The sequence below is a fragment of the Chiloscyllium punctatum genome, chromosome 10 (assembly GCF_047496795.1).
Source record: "Chiloscyllium punctatum isolate Juve2018m chromosome 10, sChiPun1.3, whole genome shotgun sequence".
Lineage (NCBI taxonomy): Eukaryota > Metazoa > Chordata > Chondrichthyes > Orectolobiformes > Hemiscylliidae > Chiloscyllium > Chiloscyllium punctatum.
The window spans coordinates 32,988,386-33,004,395 of NC_092748.1; the positions used below are offsets into that span (position 1 = coordinate 32,988,386).

At 40.9% G+C, this 16,010-nt stretch overlaps 1 protein-coding gene across 1 annotated transcript; it reads left to right on the top strand.

Annotated features, from left to right (window-relative positions):
* Window positions 1-10,926: 10,926 nt before the first annotated feature.
* LOC140482009 (gamma-crystallin S-1-like) lies at window positions 10,927-12,712 on the top strand. The gene is made up of 3 exons (XM_072578836.1): window positions 10,927-10,991; window positions 11,076-11,318; window positions 12,368-12,712. Exons 1-3 carry the CDS (start codon window positions 10,983-10,985, stop codon window positions 12,641-12,643), a joined length of 528 nt encoding a protein of 175 aa, XP_072434937.1. The 5' UTR covers window positions 10,927-10,982; the 3' UTR covers window positions 12,644-12,712.
* Window positions 12,713-16,010: the final 3,298 nt, after the last annotated feature.

Consider the following 16,010-nt stretch of genomic DNA (forward strand, 5'->3'; position numbering starts at 1 on the left):
TCTCTTTTGTAATCGCAACCATACTCAACTCAGCCCCCTGACTCTCTTTAATTGTTGGGATATTACTCCTGTCTCCCACTGTGAAGACTGATGCAAAGTACTTATTAAGTTCTCCTGCTATTTCCTTATCTCCCATGACTAGGCTTCCAGCATCAGTTTGAAGTGGCCCAACGTCTACTTTTGCCTGTCGTTTGTTTCTAATGTATTGAAAGAAACTTTTACTATCATTTCTAATATTACTGGTTAGCCTACCTTCATATTTGATCCTCTCCTTCCTTATTTCTCTCTTTGTTACCCTATGTTTGTTTTGTAGCCTTCCCAATTTTCTGATTTCCCAGTGCTCTTGGTCACTTTATAGGATCTCTCTTTTTCTTTGATAGATTTCCTGACTTCCTTTGTCAGCCATGGCTGTCTAATCCCTCCCCGGATAATCTTTCTTTTCTTGGGGATGAACCTCTGTACAGTGTCCTCAATTATACCCACAAACTCCTGCCATTTTTGCTCTACTGTCTTCCCCACTAGGCTCTGCTTCCAGTCTATTTTCATCAGTTCCTCTCTCATGCCCTCATAATTACCTTTATTTAGCTGTAACACCATTACATCTGATTTTGCCTTCTCTCCTCAAACTGCAGACTGAACTCTACTATATTATGATCACTGCTTCCTAAGTCTTCCCTTACTTTAAGATTTTTTTTGTAAAGTCTGGTTCATTACATAGCACTAGGTCCAGAATAGCCTGTTCCCTTGTGGGCTCCATGAGAAGCTGTTCCAAAAAGCCATCCTATAAGCATTCCATGAATTCCCTTTCTTTGGATCCACTGGCAACATTATTTACCCAGTCCACCTGCATATTGAAGTCTCCCATGATCACCGTGACCTTGCCTTTCTGACATGCCTTCTCTATTTCCCGGTACATGTTGTGTCTCTGGTCCTGACCACTGTTAGGAGGTCTGTACATAACTCCCACTATGGTTTTTTTGCCTTTGTGGTTCCTCAATTCCACCCACACAGACTCCACAACATCTGACACTATGTCATTCAGTGCCATAGATCTAATTTTGTTCTTAACTAACAAGGCCACCCCGCCCCCTCTGCCCACTTCCCTGTCTTTTCGATAAGTTGAAAACCCTTGGATGTTTAACTGCCAGTCCTGACCCCCCTGTAACCACATCTCTGCGATGCCTACCACATCATAATCATTCACGATGATCTGAGCCATTAGTTCATCTGCTTTGTTACGAATGCTATGAGCATTCAGGTAAAGTGCCTTAATGCTAACTTTCTTATCATTAGCGATATTGGAAGTCATAAGATGTCCTAAATTATCCTTTTTTGCTGCATTCCCAGTCTGTCTCAAGTTTAAATCCGCCCTGCACATATGCTATCCTGCTGCTTATCTTTCCATTTAACTCCATACTCCCTGTCGCTTTCACTTTGCCTTCCCCCCAACTCAGAAGTTTAAAGTCCTACTGACCACCCTATTTATCCTCTTCACTAGAACATTGGTACCAGATCGGTTCAGGTGGAGACCATCCCAACGGTACAGATCCCCCCGATTCCAAAACTGATGCCAATGCCCCATGAAGTGGAATCCCTGTTTCCCACACCAATCCCTTAGCCACGTGTTTACTTCCCTAATTTTCTTATCCCTATGCCAATTGGCACGTGGCTCGGGCAGTAATCCCGAGATTATGACCCTTGAGGACCTGTACTTCAATTTCCTTCCTAGTGCTCGATAATCCCCAAACAGGTCCTCCACCCTAGCTTTGCCTATGTTGTTAGTCCCAACATGGACCACAACAACTGGATCATCCCCCTCCTGCTCCAATATCCTTTCAAGCCAGTCAGAGATGTCCCGCACCCTGGCACCGGGCAGGCAACACACCATGCGAGACTCCCGATCCGGCTTGCAAAGGATACTATCTGTCCCCCTAATTATAGAATCCCCTATAACCACTACTTGTCTTTTTGCTCCCCCCTCTTGAATGGCCTTCTGCACCATGGTGCCGTAGCTGCCTTCCTAAAATTACTTACCGGTAAGTAATTTTAAAACACACTGTTTTACCTTAGCTGTAGCCTTCTGGGTTCGTTTAAACTCAGCTGCTGCTCGCATTCAAAATGCGAGTTTCATATTAAAATATGAAACTGTCCATAGGCCACAATTAATGTTAATAAATATCCTGTCAATGCTGTCGGAGAAATGTTACCAAATAGATAAATTCAGGTTTAAAGTTGATGGCCTTTGCAGCACAGTCTGGAGTCTAAACATCCAGGGGTTATACAACATGTGCAGGGGGCTGTAAATAAAGCAACTTGCTCTGAAAACATACGTTATCTTATAGACAGGTTCTGAAGTAGATTTCCATCATTGCGTTGAAATATTGGAAACAGACATAGATGATGGTCAAATGACAAGTGCTCGAGAATTTTAATGACAGCAGAGGACAGAGTACACCATTGCTCTAATGCATTGTTGCTGCCTTTCAAGCAATTAAAATGACATGAGGGAAAACACAAACAATGATACATAGGTGCTTTAAAATGATTTTGCCTTATAACGGTTTTCTTTACAATGAGTGCATGCATCATGTACTTTGTTTCTTTTATGTTAACTTCAAATCCTTTCAGATATTGGAATAACAGTTAGTAAAACTCAGAGAGGCCTTTCAGTCTCACTTATAAATACCAAGCTGCATGAGGCAGTGAGACGTTCGGGTGCTTACTCAACGAGCTCTGAGCTCGAAATGGGAAAGGCAAGCATAACTCAAATGTTTTATATTTTACATTGTATTGGGATTATTGATTAGACATTGCCAAATTGAAAACTCTGAATTAATAAACCTGCATCTTTTCTCACAGATCATCTTTTACGAGGACAGGAACTTCCAGGGGTGGCACTATGAGTGCAGCAGTGACCATGTCCCCTTACTTCAGCAGCTGTAACTCTATCCGTGTTGAGAGTGACTGGTGGGTGGTGTATGAGAAACCCAATTACATGGGATACCAGTATGTTCTGACCAGGGGAGAGTATCCTGACTACCAGCGCTGGATGGGGTTCAATGACTGTGTCAGGTCATATCACTCCTACTATTAAAATGTGAGAAATTTCTGGTGGTACGCATTTTCTACCCAGTGTGACATGAAAAAGAAATTACTGTGTTCAAAATTACTGTGTACAGCTTGTACCCATTAGCACTGAAGAGGAATATTTGTTCCCACTGGTCTGGTTATATCTTGCAGCAGTGATATTAACAGTAGCGGATCATCTGCTGTTACAAATCCAACCCCATTTACCAATCTCCGTGCACATGTTACAGTCACTGTGAGAATTTAGTATCAACCTTTGTAATTTCATAATTGCAGTTAAGTTCCACAGGCACAGCTTCTTACATTATTGTTGCATAAACTAGGAAATTTGTGGTAGGTCACTGGTGGTGGTATACTTAACATTTTCAAGAATGTTTGGGAGACAGTAGAACACATCTTTTTGTATTTAATCAAATAATCATAACTAAAAGCCAATTTGGTCCTTTGACAGTGTAGAAAGTAGTAAGGTAACTACAGATAGGCTAAGATACAGTACACTTTTCTAACAGACATATTTGTACACATTCCATTCATCTCATTATAAATATTCAATACATTATAAAAAGGAGAAAGCTGCCCTCACTTGGAGAAGGTCTCGTCACAATTAGATTTTTACAGATATTGATAAGCCTCATTCTGTGTGGATCAACTAACATCAATCACACATACTGTCACAGACATTTCACTGATCAACTGTTTAAAATTAAATAGAAGCTGCCTGTTTGGTGTTCAAACATAATTGACCTACTGAATTGATGGTAATGAATTATATCAGCTTTACTTCCATTATTAATGTCATCAACTGAGTCTTGCTGTATTCTTTCTCTCATTATATTTCCGTCTCTCAGTAATTATCAAACATGGGTTTGCTATTTCCTTATCAATATGATCTCATTTCTATTCCAGTACCAAGCAATACCAAATATTTCATAATAGATTGATAACAATTAGATAACCAAGCAGGAATTGTCCAAAACTAGACAACAATCTGTTAGCATCTAGAGATGGTCAATAGCTGGTTAATGATTGAACGGTGAATTTTTAATAAAAAGCTGATGGGTTCCCTGGTCATATTACTAATATAAAAGCAACCCACAACAATCATTTTAAAGTGTTCTATAGATATTTTCATACCTGCATCTCAAATGTTTCATTTCTCTCTATTCCAGTACCATGGAGATTCCTACAGAATGAGGATTTACGAGAGGCCTGACTTTGGAGGACAGATGATGGAATTCATGGATCACTAACATTAACATGATATTGACTCCTGCCATGTGATAGATGGTTACTGGATCTTCTATGAACACCCCAACTACAGGGGGTGACAACACTTCATGAGACCCGGTGGATACAGGAGATACAGTGACTGGGGAGGCTACAGCTCAACTGTTGGATCTTTTAGGCACACGAGGGATTCCTAGTCTGCCTTTTTAAAACAATTGGCAACATAATAAAATATCTTCTATTACATGGGCATTTTGTTCAACTTGATCATATGTTCAGAACTTTGCAGAAATGGTCCACTACAGCTGGTATCCAGATGTCATGTACCTAATATATCATTACAATCACCTCAGTAATGTGATGACCATTAATGTAAAAGAAGGGAAATAGAAAATGTGTGAATAGGGATCCTGCCAACAAAATTGGGAAATAGCAGAGACCTAGAGTCACAGACAGCATTCAGCATGGAAACAGACCCTTCAGTCCAACTAATCCATGCTGACCATATTCCCAAACTAAACTAGTCCCATCTGCCTGCACTTGGTACCCGTATCCTTCAAAATCTTTCTTGTTCATGAACTTATGCAAATTTTAAACGTTGTAACTGTACTCGCATCACCACTTCCCCTGTAAGGTCATTCTACACATGCACCATTCTAGGGATAAAAATGTTGCTCCTTAAGTCCTTTTAAATCATTCTCTTCTTACCTTAAAAATATGCCCCCGAGGTTGTCTTGAGATGTTTTACTCAGCATTGTCTGATTATCACAAGATTATTACAGTTGGACATGACCTATAAACACACTTTTTGCCCCCAGAAAATCTTCAAAAGGCACACCTCCAGCTCTCTTAAGGCTGTTGTGTTACAGCTTGTCTAACAAACGTCTTGTGTTCTACCAACGCAGCTGCAGCCTAGAATGTTGGGAGCTTGCAGTGTCAGTAGTTCCCAGCCACTCTCTGCGATTTACTGGATCACAGGATAGATAAGGCAGATCTGAAGGGAATGGAGACAATGCCTGAGGAAAGACAACCAATGGGAATGTCAGCTCTGTGGAAGCCAGAACAGGAAATACAATGCTTTGCAATTTATTGAGAGTAGGATCAAGGAATTAGAAGCTGGCTCCTTTGTATAAGATGGACTTGAGAAAGCACAAGACATGATAAGAGAGAAACAAGAGAAATATGCAAGCTGAGGACTACAGCATGGAAGATCAACTGGGGAATTTGGCCAAAGCTGTAGAAGCCGAAGAGTATACTTCAGCAGATTGTAATTCATTAAACAGATTAAGGAATCATGTTACATGACAAAAATAATCCCCACTGTTTGGTTAGGGCCATCTATTTTTCAGTACGCCCATTTCTTACATTACAGCATGTGAATAGTCGTGAGGCAGGCAGGAAGATTGCAAAAGGCACTGTATAATTACAGCTGTTTTTTTTCTTGAGCACCTTATCCATACTGTTAGACTACATGTACTAAGCAATGTGGAAGATTGTCAGGTTCTGTTCTGTCCCCAAAAAGCAGCATCAATCCAACAAATACAACTGCACTAGGGCATTAGTCTACTTTCAATTGTCAGCAAAGTCACAGAAGGTTTGGTGACAGTGCCCTCAAGTGACAGACAATCAGCAATAACTTTCTCACTGATGCTCGTTTTGGCCTAAATTAAAAACCAGACAATACCAAGTTATAGTCCAACAGGTTTATTTGAAAGTACTAGCTTTCAAAGCGCTGTTCCTTCATCAGGTAGCTGATTTTTAACTTTATCCACCCCAGTCCAACATCGGCACCTCAACATCACAGCTTGGCCTACACCAAGGCCTCTCAATATCAGTCCTCATGACAGCCTTGGATCCAAACATGAACAAAAGAAATCCAATAGTTGGAGTCATAACTGGCACAATGGAAAATTGTTGTGGATATTAGAAGCCAATCATCTCAATCCCAGTGCATCACCATTATTTATTTTTTTCAAAGATACTGATGGGTTAACCTGAGGAGGAGCAGGAATGGACCATATGACTAAATAGTCCCTCAAACCTACTCTGCTATCAACATAATGAAAATCGATTATCGGCGTCAGTTCCATTTTCCACTCACTCCACATTCTTCTATTTCCTAAGAGACTAAGATCCTGTCCATTTCAAACTTACCTGCACTTAACAATGAAGCATCTATTGCGCTTTTGCTCGAAACATCAATTTTCCTGCTCCTCAGATACTGCCTGAACTGCTGTGCTTTTCCAGCACCACTCTAATCCAGAATGAAGCATCTATTGTCAAGTCCGTTCAGAAACATTTGCTTATTTTTTGCTAAACTCCAGATGGTATAGACTCAATGTTCACAGCTTCTCATCATAGGAACACCCCATCATCTCAGGAATCAATAAAATACTTTTTCAATATTGCCTCCAAGACAAGAATATCCTTTTGTTAAACATGGAGAACATTGGGACAAAAAGTACTTGGAATGTGGTCTCATCAAAGCATTGCAAATAGGAAGGAAGACTTCCTTTTTCCTGTACTCCAAAATCCCCTTACAATACAGGCCAACATGCTGTACGTTCCACAACTGCATGCATGCTGACTTGCTGCGTCTTTGGTACAAAACACATCTAATTCTCTGTGGGCATTTGAAAGTTTCACATCTTTTAAAAAACTGTTCTGCTTTTCAATCTTAATACCAAAGTAAATAACCTCACACTTGGCCACAATAAAGTCCATCTCACGCTCTGTTTCCCAATCAATTCACCAATCTACTTTTCTCAGTCTTTTTGTGTCCTTTTCACAGCTTGCATGCCCACCTAGTTTTGTACTGTCACAGAGGGTAACATTTGCTCAGTTGAAGTGAACAATTCCAATACTATAGGATGGAACCTGTTCTGACGCCTGTAAGCCAATTCAACAAAACTTAAATATGGGGAAAAGCCCTCATTCCTCTTTCCTAACTGTGTGCTATTGCCGGAGGCACACCCCCACCTCCCTATTTATCTCTTATCCCCTTCCTCCCTCCACATTCCTGATGAGGGGCTCATGCCCCTAATCGCTGACTCTCCTGCTCCTTGGATGCTGCCTGACCTGCTGTGCTTGTCCAGAGCCACACTTTTCGACTCTATCCTCAAAGGCCCACAAGCAACTTCTAGTCACCTGACATTTTTTTCCCAACATCTGCCATTTTGTTTCTGCATATGTTCAGATGATCAGAGATTACTTCAGTATGGTAGTCTCAATTCAGACCCTTCAGTCCAACTAGTCCATGCTGTACATAATTCCAAAACTTAAACTAGTCCCATCTGCCTGCTCCTGGCCCATATCCCTCCAAACCTTTTCTATTCATGTACATATCTAAGTGTCTATTAAATGTAACTGTGCCTGCATCCACCACTTCCTCAGGAAGTTCATTCCACATGGAGATTAACCCCTGTGTAAATAATTTGTCCCTCATTTCTTTTTAAAATCTCTCTCCTCTTGCCTTAAAAATGTGTCCCCTTGTCTTAAAATCCCCCACCATAGGGAAAAGACACCTACCATTAACCCTATCTATGCCCCTCATGGTTATATAAACCTCTAAAAGGCCATCTCTCAGCTTCCTATGGAAGCAGGATCAGTATTTTCTGTTCCCTGCAAGAGTGAGTGCCATCATACTCATTCTGCTACCTCACACTCACAGGGACACACTCACTCTAACTCTGGCACTAGGATTCAGTGACCACTACTCCTACAATTGCATTTATTGTGTCAATGGCTTTCACTCACTTTATACTTCCAAGCTACTAGCCCGTGCTGTCCTCTGCACTTCCTCCTCATCTTACCAACCTCTCCTGCTCTTGCCTTGTCACTCACTTTGCTTCCTTCCACTTTCATCAGACACAATCTTTCCATTTGTCTCATTGCAAGAACAATTATCCTACAAATGGATTGAGAGGGCCAACACTGACAGGGTGAGGGCACCCACTAAACCTTAGCAAGGAGGAGACTAATGTTACAAACTCCAAGCCCCACATTCATCTCTGAAGAGGAAGCCAATGAATACTGAGAAAGCACTGGCAAGGCTTTGACCTGAACTTTCCACTAGTTCACAAACTTCCATCTCAATGACCTTGCTCTCAAAGAATTAGATTGATGCCAGAGGGTATCCATAGGGAGGAGGAGCCCCAACAGTGTCTGACAAAACCATCAGAGGTCCCTGTTCCTACCACCTCCCTCCTGTTTGCAATGCCAAAAGTTTGTCACAAATCCTTGTTGCAGAGGGGGGAACGCTTGGCTACTGCTGGTAGTGATGAAGAGGCAGCACCTTGAAAGCTAGTGCTTCCAAATAAACCTGTTGGACTGTAACCTGGTAATGTGTGATATTTAACTTAGTCCATTCCAGTCCAGCACTGGAACCTCCATATCATTGTTGCAGAAGGTGAGCCTACATCCAGGCAGGAAACTTTCAACAGTCATTCATGAAACCACCCAAGTTGGGAATTGGTGCCATCTAGTGACTGACAGCAATAATGGTGTATAATTGAGGCAAGTTGAGCAATCCATAAGATACAAATACATGCAGCTAAAGAAGTAACTGAAGTCACTTTTTAAAGCTTAAGTGAAAAGCAGCAAACATTTTTATCATTGTCAAGCTTCTGACATTTTCTTTATCATCATACTTTCTCAACTTTCTTGTCATTAGCAACACCAGTTCCACGCAGATGAAAATTCTGCCAGTGAAATTACAATAGATTAGCTTGCGTGTGTAGTATGTCATGCTTCAAGTGGTCCTAAATTAAGAAGGAGTTTAGGATCTTTATATCATTATGTCATGAGCATGTCTATGAAAGGTTTATTGACATACTGATTGTTCTACACAATACAACAATCCCTGGCTTGCCTTTTCCTTCTTCTATTGGCTTTTCCTTGGCCAGTCAGTTAGAGGATGCCAGTGTAGTGGATATGTTAATGGACTAGGAATGCAAAAGGTTCTGGGAAATGGTTTAAGGACAGAGGTTTAAATCACACAATAATTGCTAATTGAATTCAAGCTAAATTAATAAAATCTATTGGATCAATCTAAGCATGACATCTAGTTCATCAGTGCCCTGACCATGTTTACATTTTTTGCGTAGACTGCAGAAAAAATGATAGGACTTACTCTGCAATCAATGGCCCTTTGCTAGTCTGGTCAACATATGTATGTAAACTGACACAATGTGGTTGACTTTTTCTTTTTTGTGTTTGATTCGTAACTGCCTTCTGAAGTGGTCCAGTGAGTCACCCAAAGAAACTGGTCAGACCATCTATTATCAACCTAGACACCAGAAATAATGATTGGTCAATCTGTCCAATTGGTAATGCAAAGTCCTCTCACTAAAGTCCGCTTCAGAGGGCAATCTCATAGACTGGTCCAGTAACAACCTGATGTACAGTCAAACTTACAGAATCAAAATATGCAGCCAATGGTCCAGATATCCCCAGCAGTGGGAGAGAGACAATGGTACGTAATCAGAAACTCGTAGCCCTGTTAGTTCTCAACATTGCCTCTGAACCCCATCAAGTCGCATGACATCATTAGAAAGAAGAGTGAAGAAAATTCCTACTGATCTCCACTAACCAACAATCACTCCTCTCACTCATCATTGTCTTTGAGTGGGGAACAATTAGGGTCTCATCTGTGTTGTAATTGTAGAAGCAGATTGAAACTGTGTTTGTCAGATGCACAATACGTACAGTAAGAACATAAAGAATAGGAGCAGAAGTAAATCATTTGACTCTGAGAGTCTGGTGAACCATTTAATCATAGAACCATTGACCCATAAAGACTAGAAGGGCCCTTCGGTCAATCAAGTCAGTATTGCCAATGTTATGTTTAAAGCTACACTGTGAATTTCACTCAATTTTCCTGCCTGCTGACTCAATCTTGAACACCATCAAAAATTTTGCATTTCTTTAAATAACAACTTGCTACCAAATAAAGACTCGTATCTGATTCTAGCCTTATACAGCAACAGAAAAACAAACTTAGAATTTTCAAATTAAGGTGTTGCAAGATAGAACCAGTACAGATCATTGCAAACTAGAGTGATAGTTGGACAAAACTTATTGCCAGTTATAACATGGGAAGATGGGTCATGGATAATTTGGAATTTACCAAGGATAGAAGATGGCAGGTGGCCAGGACTCCATGGGATCAGGCAAACAGGATGAGAAAACAACAACTGCAGGTGTTTTGAAAGAGGAGATGGGAAATTCAATTACAATAGTTTCAGATGATGTAGCCCACAAACTTTGAAATAGTTGCCTGGATTTCAAGGTTACGCAAAATGACAAGCATTCAACCACATTGAACCTGTTTGGAAAAAAAAGTGATGTCCAGTTTATGACAATTCCACAAAGTTCATAGTTCCATGTTTTTTGTGTGTTCTACTTGAGAATGGCTAGGGCCTCTCATTTTTTGTTGCATATTTTTCCCCTATAGGACAATCGAAATGACACAAAATTAAAACAAAACGAGCCCGTGACAATCTAATGCGCTGAATAAAGGTGCTTGTGACACCTTTTGTTTTTTTTTGCTGATCTGTGCTTGAGATTGTTTAAAATTACAAAGGCAGTCTCTGCAATGGCCTCTCATATGTATAAATACCCAGAGTGAGAGCACATTCAAGCATTGCTTTATTGACTGTGAGCTCAAAATGGGAAAGGTAAAGGAGAGTCTGATATTTTCAACATTATTAAATAAATTGTTGTAACATAGAAATTTTTCATTAAATGCTCTTCCCTCACAGATCATCTTTTACGAGGACAGGAACTTCCAGGGGCGGCACTATGAGTGCAGCAGTGACTGTGCCGACCTGTCCCCTTACTTCAGCCGCTGTAACTCCATCCGTGTTGAGAGTGACTGGTGGGTGGTGTATGAGAAACCCAATTACATGGGATACCAGTATGTTCTGACCAGGGGAGAGTATCCTGACTACCAACGCTGGATGGGATTCAATGACTGTGTCAGATCATGTCGCTCCTACCCACATGTGAGTCATAAATTCACTGTACTCATAGACAAAATAAACTGATCAATTGATTTGTGTCTGTAATGGCAATTTTCATTGTTGTCAGTTTAATAGATCAAAAACTCAGATGAGTTATTCTTCCCACTTCCCTTTATTTGTATTCCTTAATGATTAATGGAAGAACAGGAAATTTCGCAAATAAAACGAGTTGTGGAGTGGTGGAAGTTTGGAACTTTCTTCTTCAAAAGTTAATTGATGTTAGTTGGATTGTTAGTTTTGTGAACCAAAAGTATTAGAGCGTATATCGCAAATGCAAGAATGTGGAGTTTGATCAAAGATCAGCCATGAGCTCATTGAATGGTAATATAGGCTTAAAGGCCTTAGTGGTGCTTTCCCATTAAACGTACGTTCCCTGCTGAATGTCAAATCATTATTCAGAGAATAAATCCTTGCTTCCATATAAACAGCGCTTTCTGGAATAGGACTTCAACCTGAAATTATCTGGGTCATAATTTAGTAGCAGTAATATATTTTATGAAATATTTCATAAGACATTGATGACAATTGGATAACCAAGCAGGAATTGTCCAAAACTAGACAACAATCTAGAAATGGCCAATAGCTGGTTAATCATTGAACAGTGAATTTTTAACAAAAGGTTAATGGGTTCCCTGGTCATATTACAAATATAAAAGCAACCAACAACAATAATTTTAAAGTGTTCTAATAGATATACCCTCAGAAACTTTTTACCCGGGTACAACAGAGTGTTACAAGGGGACATAAATTTAAGGTGAAGGGTGGAAGGTATGGGGGAATGTCAGGGGTAGGTTCTTTACCCAGAGAGTGGTGGGGGCATGGAATGTGCTGCCTATGGGAGTGGTAGAGTCAGAATCATTGGTGACCTTTAAGCGGCAATTGGATAGGTACATGGATAGGTGCTTAAGCTAGGACAAATGTTCGGCACAACATCGTGGGCCGAAGGGCCTGTTCTGCGTTGTATTGTTCTATGTTCTATGTTCTATATTTTCATACCTGCATTGCAAATGTTTCATTTCTCTCTATTCCAGTACCGAGGAGGTTCCTACAGAATGAGGATTTATGAGAGGCCTGACTTTGGAGGACAGATGATGGAATTCATGGATGACTGTCCATCTGTCTACGATCGTTTCCGTTACCGTGACATCCACTCCTGCCATGTGATGGACGGTTACTGGACCTTCTATGAACATCCCAACTACAGAGGACGACAGTACTTCATGAGACCCGGTGAATACAGGAGATACAGTGACTGGGGAGGCTACAGCTCAACTGTCGGATCTTTCAGGCGAATGAGGGATTTCTAATTCTTTTTTGAAAACCAGACTTTATTCTGTTAAATATTCTGAAAAATAATAAATGAACTATAAGCAAAACTGATTTCTTTTCTTTTAAATTGTGTTTCTGTGTCTTTGCTGATGCAGATGCTTTATGACCTTAAGACGTTAATTAGGGAGACAATAACATTAAAAATAAGAAAATATATGGAATGGGTGTTAATTTTCAAACCTCCTCCTTCTTTTAAATAGGTCAAGGCTGATAAACTTCTCCTTCATTTCTAGCAATGTATTCTTGTTGTGCTTTGAAAATATTCAAAGGTTCTGTTTCTACTACATTGTGAGGAAATGCTCCAAAGAAATACAATCCTCAAAGGGGAAAAGTCTTTCCATCGCTGGGCAATCCTTCTTTTGAAGCGGCAACACTTTTGTCTGAATCTCTAACAAGAGGAGACATCCTAATCTTACCTGCCCAATCAAAATCCCACAGAAACATACTTGTTCATTCAAACATCTCTTCAGATGGATGAACGTTCCCATTTATTATGCCAGGGTCTATGACTGAGACATAGTTAAAGAAATTGAAATAGAATTCCTTTAGTTGGGAAGCTGGCTATTCAATCCATCAAGTTCACACTGACCCTCTGAAGAACACCCCATCCAGATCCAGCCCTCTACCTTATAAGCCTACATTTCCCATGTCCCTAATTTACACATCCCTGGGAAATTTAGCATGGCCGGTCCACTAAACTAACACATCTTTAGACTGTGGGAGGAAACTGGAACACCCAGAGGTAACCCACAGTCATGTGGACAATGTGCAAACTCCATACAGAAAGTCACCCAAGGGTGAATTCAAACCCCTGGAGCCACTTTCATTTTAAATATCACCGCTTTTTAAAAAAAAATCTCAATAATTTATATCTCCCACTCCACCATTGTCATCCAGATGAGGGATTAGTCATGACTCAAAGAAGAGTGAAGAAAGGTATTCTAGACTGGTTCCTGAAGAAGGGCTTATGCCCGAAACGTCGATTCTCCTGTTCCTTGGATGCTGCCTGACCTGCTGCGCTTTTCCAGCAACACATTTTCAGCTCTGATCTCCAGCATCTGCAGTCCTCACTTTCTCCTCATTCTAGACTAGCACCAGGCATACTTAAACATAAAGTGTCCAATTGGTGAACTTACAACATTGGAAAATAATTTATTTATTTATATAACTACTGCACTTTAATTAGTCACAACAGAACTGATAGAATTGACTGAATCCTGAGGGAAATATCAGTCAGTTTGGGCCTGCAATAGATGGTGAGGAAAAAAACCTACTTGACTTTGCCTTTATTAATCTACTTGGCAAGACGCATCTGTCCATGTCAGAACTGATAGAAGTGACTGCTGTGAAATTCCATCTTTGCAGTAAGGATGTTCTCCATCATTTTGTGTGACTCTACCATGATGGTGTAGATTCAAGCAGACCAAGCAACTCAAAACTGGGCAGCCATTGAGTGTTGTGGGCCATCAGCAGCAGCAGAACTGCATTTAACTTCAACCTTTAATTTCAAGGTCCTGTATATCTCCCACTCCACCATTGTCATCCAGATGAGGGATTAGTCATGACTCAAAGAAGAGTGAAGAAAGGTATTCTAGACTGGTTCCTGAAGAAGGGCTTATGCCCGAAACGTCGATTCTCCTGTTCCTTGGATGCTGCCTGACCTGCTGCGCTTTTCCAGCAACACATTTTCAGCTCTGATCTCCAGCATCTGCAGTCCTCACTTTCTCCTCATTCTAGACTAGCACCAGGCATACTTAAACATAAAGTGTCCAATTGGTGAACTTACAACATTGGAAAACTTCTATGAAAAGCAGTATACAATAGACAACGCTAAGGATCCATATAGCCAATGGATCAGATTTTCAAAGATCTGCAGTCTTAGTCAATCATGACTGTTGGCAGAGAATTACACAAGTAACCAGAGGGGCAGGTAGCCGGGGTTGGGGTGGGGGTGGGGGGGGGGGGGGGGGGGGTGGCGAGGGGCACTCCACAAACATTCCTACACATCAGTGCAAAAGATAAAGATCAAGCATTTGCAGTCAGCTTCAACTCCAGAAGCTGGAATGCCCACCTCGCCTCATCAAGGGTCCCCAGCATCACGCATGCCAGTCTTCTGTCAATTTGATTCACTCTTTATGATATTAAGAAGCTGCTTAAAGTACTAGATACTGCAAAGGCTATATGCCTAACAATATTCCAACAATGCTCCTGAAAATTTGTCTTCCAAATTTTCAGGCTGTGTAGTTCTGTTTGTAGCCAAGTTGTACTTACTGTAACAAAACACCTGACAGCACTGTGGGTGCATTTGCTCCAAATGGATTGCAGTTATTCACCTCAGAAAGCAGCTCATCATTATTCCATCAAAGATCTCTAGGAATAAGTAACAAACGCTGGCTTCCACAGTGATGTTCCCATCTCATGAAGACGAGGACAAACGTCAAATCACTCTTCATAACCAAGACTGTTTGATTGCTGGAGTGTAATGCTCCCTCCTCACTCGTTCACTCTTCTAGGAAACAATTTTTCACCCTGAGCAATATTGCTGCCTGAAGGCTTGAAGCAATGATTACTTCCCCTATTCATTTGCCAACTCCCCCATGCAACTGTGAATTGCAATAGATTCCTTCATGTCTGGGCCACTCGACTCTAAGTTAACCTGCTGATGGTTTGTCTTGACAATCCCAACTGAATAGAACAAGTGTTATTGTAACACTTAGCAGTATCAAGAATGCACATGGTATTCAAAAGATAATTAATTTGATCCAAGTGAGATATTTTTCCTGAGAAGCTCATATTATTAAATATTTATTGAATTTGGTGGCCTCTTGTGGCCTGCAAAGTCATTACAGCTCTACTAAAGTGGTGAATAACTGCTTGGTGTCTACCAGGGGAATTGCTTACCGATAGTCCTTATGGATTAAAAAACACCAGAGTTGCATCTGAAAGTTCTGCAGTTGGTGGGGGGTGGGGAGGTTCTAAAATGTAAGACTGCCGTAAAAGTTACTTTTCAACTGTTCCCTATCATAATTCAAGTCTGGTTGTTAGTCAAACCTCTGAACAGCAGTGCAGCTTTCAATGTAACTCAAGGGCAGTAATCTCTGGATTACTTCCATGCCAGTTGGTAGTGACAGTAGGAATAGGAGGATAAAGCAGATAAATGTGTGGCTGGGGAGCTGGTGCAGGGGCAGGGATTCAGATTTTTGGATCATTGCAATCTCTTCTGGAGCAGAAGCGACCTGTACAAGAGCGACAGGTTGCACCTGTACTGGAGAGGGACTGATATCCTGACGGGGAGATTTGCTAGTGTTACTTGGGGACGCTTTAAACCAGTCTGATGGGGGATGG

Bases quoted from the DNA above. Each gene is read 5' to 3' on its own strand.
- LOC140482009 (XM_072578836.1), top strand. The intron at 11,319-12,367 runs GTGAGTCATAAA...TCTCTATTCCAG, and splicing joins CATGTCGCTCCTACCCACAT to TACCGAGGAGGTTCCTACAG.